Source organism: Cyprinodon variegatus, unplaced genomic scaffold (assembly GCF_000732505.1).
Source record: "Cyprinodon variegatus isolate N-32 unplaced genomic scaffold, C_variegatus-1.0 Scaffold44, whole genome shotgun sequence".
Classification (NCBI taxonomy): Eukaryota; Metazoa; Chordata; class Actinopteri; order Cyprinodontiformes; family Cyprinodontidae; genus Cyprinodon; species Cyprinodon variegatus.
In genome coordinates, this window is record NW_015150497.1 from 1,111,197 (window position 1) to 1,119,377 (window position 8,181).

Consider the following 8,181-nt stretch of genomic DNA (forward strand, 5'->3'; position numbering starts at 1 on the left):
AAAAAAAAAAAAAACTTTGTCAAGTACAAGCACATGCCATGACAAGCAGAAGGGTGCTGCAGTCCTGTGTTTTGACCACAAGGGGCAGTATCATTAGAAAATTCTGTCATGCCCTTTTTAAAAAGATAAAGAAAAAAGAAAAAAGTGACAGTTATTTATACTGCTGTTGAAATAATCGTAATATTTGATATTAGATATACAATTAGAAGATGTATTTATTTATATTTAAATTCATAGAGTAAATCTATTTTTTAAGATAAACTGTAGTTCTCATGGCGTTATTAGAAATGAAACTATAAGGCTTGATTAGGAAGGCACTCTTTCTGTGTAAACCGAAACTGGCACTGAACTGTGACCTGCAGTATGCAGCAACACGTTGGGGAGGGACATTGCAGTTGTACTATCTTACCATTGCCTTTTTGCTTCCTGTATAACTTGTATTTGGTTTTCTGCATTATATATTTTCACAATCATGTTACCTTATCACCAAAGTAAATTCCTTGTATGTGTAAAACACTACTTGACAAAACAAATTGTTTCTGACTCAACCAGAAAAAGCTCTGGTCACTTTAAAGGATTTTTAGTTTTTTCTGTTTTGTTTTTGTTTATTCTTTGGTTTGAAGCAGTAGCTATTTAAAACCTTGGGTGTACTTTAATAACAAAAACAGTGACTAATTGCTGCCATGACAGAACTAGAGTCTAGATGACGCTTAAAGAAGTATGAAAACTCTCAATGGAGTCCTTTAGCATTCCAATAGTAAAGTTGTAAAAGACATACTGTAGATTTAAAAGAAGGAAATGGTACAGGATATCGTTCATGGTACAAATATAATTACATGTATGCTAATTGATATGGCCTATATAGCAGACCATTTGCCCTTGCAGACAGTCTGCACTTAACTGTTTAACCAACATGTTGTTTATAGCCTATGAACTGTAGCTTTCAAAAAGCACTATTTTGATTAACTTTCTGCTCTTTTGGTTTCCCTTATATGATTTCACTGTTCTCATGAGCAGGATTTAGCTGCATTTGTATTTCCTCTAAATGGGAAAGTTGAGTAGCCTTTTCTTTTGCTAGATAAACAACAACATGCAATAACAACTGTAGGGGACGGCAGTGATATGTTACTCTAGGCTACAGCCTGAGGACAAAGCTTCAAACAGGAACATCGCCAGAAAATATGAAGTATAAAAATATGACAGAAACAAAGAATTTGTAAATGTTGAGGAAGAAAAATAAAAAAAAAGAAAACTGAAAAATGTTACTTTTTGTAAATCATAATTATTATACATTATACTAAAAACTATATTAAACTAAAATCGATCTCTGCTGATTACTAATAAAATGGTAAATAAAACATTGTTTCTTTCAGGGCATGAAGAGATGAAGAAGGTCTGAAGATGTATATTTTGAAACTTTCAATAAAAAAATGGCTTATCCAAATAATTTTTTGGACTGAAAACATTTCAAGCAATTTTTCTTTTGAATTAGTATCATACTAGTGTGGTACTAGGGTGGTATGATAAGAGTTTAAAACAGACGTTGATAATTCAACCGACTATTGTTTCCACACCCAGCCACTGCGGTAACATTACCTGGATTCTTATTAAACTGGACATGCCAAAGTAAGAGTGCATGAGATCTGTTGGGGTAGAAATGGGACAAGCGTATGTAAAACTAAAGGAGGAAGGAAGTTCTTGCAGGTCAGGAAGTGTTCTGTGGTTGCTTGTCTAAAACCACAACAGTTCTATGACTTTTCTAAACTTCTCTAAATTCTCCTTTCAGGTTCCTCTTCCCTTTGCCTTTCCTCTTAGGCTACGACTGCAGTTTCTTTTGTTATATTTGCAAACTTTTAGGCATTTGTATTTTGCTTTCCTCATCATCCTATTCTTTATTTACATTATTTGTTCTATTTATTTCTCTTTTCCTGCAGGATTATCGGGAGGATGGTATGGACCTGGGGAGTGATGCATCCAGTCGCTCCAGCTCAGAGTCCAACTCCAACAAGGTTACACCTTGCTCTCCTTCTCTTGATCTCGGAAATCTGGAGGACTACAAATCCTCCCCCTCTCCAGATCTGGGCACTCTAGATGACTATGAGGAGGATGAGGACTACCAGGAGTACAAAAAGAAGGTGATAGAGGAGTGGGAAAGCGAATATGGAGAGGACGACACGTCTCCACAGCCTCCTGGTCAGGAAGAAAGCACACAGGGTGTAGTGAGCGGTAGTGGCCTTGAAGAAGGCTACAGGAAGGTGGTGAATGCTCGCAGTCTTGCAGAGGAATTTCAGGATGTAAAGACCATCCCTCCCCTACCGGCCCCAGGAGGACGGAGCACAGCTTCTGTGCCAGCTGTCCCACAAGAACTGAAACAGAACGGGAATCTGATTTTGCCCCAGAGTAACCAGCTCCACTCCTCTAACCTGGCCGAGGGAGGAACAGACACTTCCAAAACAAGCCACCGCACCCCAAGTCAGGGCAGGGGGAGCCGCAGCAGTGTCCGGGGTGGTGGAGGAGGAGGAAGTGGAGGAACTGGTGCTCTGATGCGGGGGTACAGAGAGGAAGAGGAAAGGGAAGAGGAGGAACCCCTGCCCACAATGGATTGGGCAGCCCTGGAGCGGCACCTGGCTGGTCTGCAGTGCAGAGAGCAAGAGAACCAAAACCTAAACCACAACCAGAACCACAACATGGGCAAGACCAACTACACCTCGGTGAGTGTGCTAAAGTTTATAGGTCGTTATTGAAACTCTGAGCTGAGCTTCTCTGCTATACATATCAAAGGTCATCGGCAGCTAATTCAGCAATCTTCCATGTCAGATTAACCCTGCATACACAAGGTTAGGTCACTTCAAGTAAAGAAGAAGGAGGCCAATGTAGTGTCAAGCTCTGTGACCCATGTATATATTACCATGATGATCAGGATAGTGTAACAGAGCTGGGAGTCAGTGGAAGTAGTTTATAGCTTATGGCGATCTTACCCCTGAGTGTGGTTTTTGACCTTCTAGAACTAATGTATAACCCAATTTTCTGGAGATGTGTTCTTTGCTGTTGCCATGTGATTCTTCCACCAGAAGATGTCAGTGTTGCATAGCTGCAGGCTTGTTAATACATCCCCAGCAGCTCCAGCATTAAAGCTGGATATTTACTACCATGGCAGATTTTAGTCATAACTCTGACACACACCCATCGTTTAACTGTTTGTCTGAGAGTCTAAAGGAGTGCATCCAAATGTGCAGGGAGGAGTAGGGGAAAATTGTTCACTGCAGAGGGAGTTTTGAGAACCAACACTGGGTAAATGTTTGCTTGAAAAAAGCCAGAAAGATGTTTTCCCCTCACCTTCCCCTCCATTGATATGCGAGTAACTAAGACCTTTTCCTCAGTGCACACACACAATGGCCGTGACCCGTGCTATTGTGGCTGTTGTGTGTGTTTAGTTTGTCTGTCCCAAAGGAACCCCCATCCCACCCCCCTGCCTCTGTCTCCTTGAGGCATGTAAGGAATGCAGTGGGAGATGGGGGGGTATAAGAAAGGAAGAAGGGAGGAAAGGACGGGAACGAAGGGGGGGGGAGTTCAGGGCCTCATGGCTCGTGTGTTTCTGTCAGTGCTCATTACCTGCTGTCCGTCCTAAACATGAAGATCAACCCCCACTGTGGTTTAGATGGGGGCAGTGTGCCCACCCTCACCCACTCCCCTCCTTTCCTTTAGGCAGTGGGATGTGACCTGGGTGGAAGAGCATTAAGAATATGCAGCAGATCACACACCAGAAGAAGGCATGTTGGGATTACTGTGGTAGATTTAGAGAGAGAGTATTGATAATGATTTTGGGATGAAGATGTTCACCATGTCATCATCACACATGATAGGTGAATCCTATACAAATGCACCAATGAAATGGGAAAGGCTTGCTTTGAGGTATTACCTGTAAAATTCTATTTTAAATTTGTTTTGTTTTTAACAGAAACACTGAAGAAAAACAAAATATGGTGCAGGTTATTTAATATAGGTAGTAGCTTTGAATGTAAAAGAAAAGGAATCACAATCTGTGATTATAAAGCATAGGTCTATGCTACCATTGAATACGTTGTGGGGTGTAGGCAGGGCCATTGTTGTTTTTCTTATCGTCTTTGTTCAATATGTGCTTCTACCATGTTGTTTTTGTTACTCTGTGTGCGTTGTGCTTGGATATACCATAGGAAGCTAAAAGTAAAAGAACACCAAGTGAACACTGAAGATAGGCAGATGGCTTTGTCTTGATGTGTTTGTGTATTTAGCTTCAAGAATAAATAGGTAAGTCATTACCCTCAAACTCTAAACTTAATATTTCAACCAAAATCTCTATATCTCACAGTTAAAAGGGTTTTCAGAAGATACAGCAAAATAATTAAAGATAAATTTGTTTATAAAGGCCAAATGTTAATACAAATAAAATGGTTTTATAGCTCTGGACTGAAAAGGATCCTAACGCTATGTCAACATATGAATTCAAGCTTTCAGGATGAATAACTGCATTTAATTTTTCAAGATGCTAAAAACGAGCAGAAAAGTAGATATGCCCAAAATGCATTTTCTGCAGATTTTTTTTTTTTTCTAGCAGTTATACAGCTCTGCTGATAACTGGACACAGCAGACAAAACAAAACAAAATAGGGAGCTTACGCTTTTAAAACAATGTTAAATATTTTAGATCCATACCCACTCGACCCACCAGTACAAAATTGAGTCTGTTCGTGTACAGACGGGTGTGTCTGTCTGTCAGTAGAGTCCTCTGGGATAGGAACAGTCACGCATCAGAGGATCTTATAGAGCATCAGTGCTTAAGAGAGACACAACACAGCAAAGCTCAAGGCTACTTATCTGCAGTGATCACTGCAGTGACTTGCAAAACCCTCTCAAGCCTTATGACTTCATTTTTAATGTGATTACTAGTAAAGAAAAAATGTGGCGTCCATTTCATCCCGGCTGGGTCAATATTTCATCCACCACAGTTTTAACTCCAAGTTTGTTTTGGGTATGTCTCTCCCCGTGTATCACATCTGGAAACTCCTGTCCACTGTTCTTTATAAAATGCATGATGCTTAGTCTGACTGGATGAACAATATTCTAAAACACTCATTTTAATTTTTGGAGCATATTTCCAGTTTGATGTAGAACTGTACTTTAACTGGGCCACTATAACCTACATGAACATGGCTTTATCCAAGTTCTTGCTATGTGTAAAGTGTTTTCCTGCTGAAAAGTAACACTTCATTCCGGTCTCAAGTATTTTGCAGCCCAGGATAGCTATGTACTTTACTTCGTCCAAATAGTGCCATGTTTCACGATGTGATAGTGTGGTCAGGGAGCTTTGAAATGTTGTATTTTCACAATGCAAAACCTCAAAGGTTTTTGTGTTGTTTTTTTATCTGAGTTTCTTCCACAAGTTTGCTGTATCACCTAGATGTCCTCTAGTAAACTTTAAAAAGGACTTATTAGCACCAGTTGCTTTCTTTAGATTCCAGCCTAGAACTCCTCCAGAGTGACCATTTAGCTATCTGCTGCCTCTCTGTTTATTGCTCTCAACATCCCATCAATTTAAAACAGCTAGGCCTTAGGTTTCCAGTTGTTTCATACTCTTTTCATTTTGTGAAAATGGATTGGTCTCTGAGATTTTCATAAAACTAAACATTGCTGTTATGGCTTTAAACCTCTGCAGTAGCAACAGGTCGTTATTCTTATTTTTTATCCATGAGCCGGTTATGAAAAGCTTCTGTAATCCAGCATTTGTCTTCATCCTATTCAGTTCTGTATAAAGAAAGCAGGTGTGTTTAGTCAGGGTGTGTTTCTCTAGGTAAAGGAAAGTCAGTACATGCCTGCTGACTGTGCATGTGGAGGCACAGTGAGCCACACTTAACAAATTTCCAATGAACTATTGAGACACATGAAAGATGATGTAGACAGTCTGCCTTTTCAGTATGGCTCACCATTTTTAGAAAGGTGTTTATGGTATATTTTTCAAGTGATATACCGCAGAGGTATTAAAACCAATGCCTACAGGCTACTACTTTCTGCATCAGAGTTCACAGGTAGAACGTTTGAACACCCTGTGGGCAGCCTGTGGTTAGAAAGATAGCGTCTCTGCTGAGACCTGCAGCACTACATCTGCCTAGAGAAGAAAACCTCTGTCACTCAGACACGTATTGACTGAACATGCTAGAATCTTTACACCACATGCTATGTAGAGCTCTAAGGAAAATCTGTAGCTTGATGCAAACAGTGATGTTAAGTGATAGACATCAGAAGTGTGATGAAACCAATTTCTATTCTCTTGCAGTATTTTTAGACAGATGATTTTGTACTTCCTCCTGAATTCCTTCTACTGCCCGATAACAACAAGAAGCTTTGTTTAAATGTAATTGTATTCTTCAGTTAAATGCTTACATGTAAAGGTATTGTGGAGGATTTTCGTGAATTTCTTAAAAGACCCGCCCTCTCCACTTTAAAAAACTGCATGTGCGAGAGCATGCACAAGCCCATTTCTCCTAGTGCACACACTCTGTTAAAAAGTTGCTGTTCTCATAGATTATACAAGCTTACTGTGCCCAAACATCAGCCCTAACCCTTAAATCCCTCAATCACTATATAGAGTGGGGACTATATAGTGGACTTTACAGTCAACGTTTTGCTCCGTTGGTCATGTGACTCCTCCTTCACTGCGTGGTGCCAGCGCCATCTATGTTATTGGTCGCCGCTGTCTGGTAGCGACAGCGGGGCGCTGTGACAGCAAATCCCATAATGCTTTGCAAGGAGAGCTCTCCGCACAAAGCATTCTGGGGTATATCTGCCTCTTCTGAGGCCTTTCTTTTCTTATCATACACTTCGTAGACACTTTTTCTCTTAAGACCTTCTGCCATTTTCAAAGAACTGCAACAAGAAAAGTTAGCTTCGTTGACTGTCTGATACTGTTGCATACCAAATATATACACCGGAAAGTGCGCATGCACAGAAAAACATAGCTAACTGGGGACGAGCACGTAGGACGGCCTTACATAAACATATCACCAGAACGATTGACAATTAGGATGACCACTTATTTAGATGATCCACCCGGAAATAAAAGATCATCCTATATACCTTAAAGTCCAACATTTACATCTAAATTATTTTGTTGCTTTGCAATCAACCTTTTTGATTTTTATTCATAGTTCCTTTATTTTATACATTTAACCTATAAAGTCTTCATGATGAGGAAGTGTAACCTTGAATCTAAGTTTTACCAAGTCTTAAAAATTTTTTGGTTTAACTGGATATTTACTACCATTTACTAGCTAGTTTTTTATCTTAACCTTCTCTTAGAAATTTAATCTAAAGTCAGACTGTATTAAGCAATTAATATTAATTATTTATTTTTTCTACATCTTTCATTAAATGAGAATGGCCAAGAGCTAATGACTGATTAATGGAGGATGCATTGATATAAAATACAGGCTGATACTTCATACAACAAAACAATGCAGGTTATGTGCTTAAATACACATCAGCTTAAATGTTGCCGTAAATTATGCATTTCATTTGATTATTTATGGTTTAAAGTCCCTCATTGGTGATGCTTTTACTACCATGCATCATCTGATCTGATTAAGGACAAACTCGGTTTAAGGTTTAACAAGTGATGTAGGGATGACAAATGGTTTGTGAGACTAGCCAGCGGGGATGGAAAATAAAGTACATGTTCTTGATTACTGTACTTAAGTACTTTTTTTTAGTATCTTTACTTTGCTTGAGTAATTTTATGGAGGGAGCATTTATAACTATCTACTCCACTACATCTGAAGGAAGCTGCTAGTTACTTGTTCCTTTTAGCATAGCTTTATAATCTGCTGTTGCTGTTTGTCTTCCTTCTAATGCCATTTCAACATGCAAGATATCAACCTTTAGAACTAAATCTGGACATTACTGTTTAAGAGATTTCAATGACATTCCACAAATGAGAGAAACCCAGGGTAGAAATTTGTAGTTTATGAAGTTTATAAAGGCATTAGCTGTTACCATGTGGCCAAGTTGTTCAGTAGGATGAGTTCTCAAATCAGAGATATAGTTTCTTTGTGATAATAGATTCTACCTTAAACTTCTATTCCATAGTGAAAGTGTGGCATAGATTCTGCAGCAGCGATTTTTCAGGAGGTTTCTGAAGGTTACAAGTTTC

General features: G+C 39.2%; 1 protein-coding gene across 3 annotated transcripts in view; it reads left to right on the top strand.

The window, feature by feature from the left end:
• Nucleotides 1-8,181, top strand: part of LOC107081925 (schwannomin-interacting protein 1) — a 303,883-nt gene that overhangs the window by 257,094 nt on the left and 38,608 nt on the right. For all 3 annotated transcript variants that reach the window (XM_015370292.1, XM_015370294.1, XM_015370293.1), the window contains one exon: nt 1,935-2,711. In XM_015370292.1, coding sequence (XP_015225778.1) covers nt 1,935-2,711 — 777 coding nt within the window. The remainder of the gene's footprint in view (nt 1-1,934; nt 2,712-8,181) is intronic.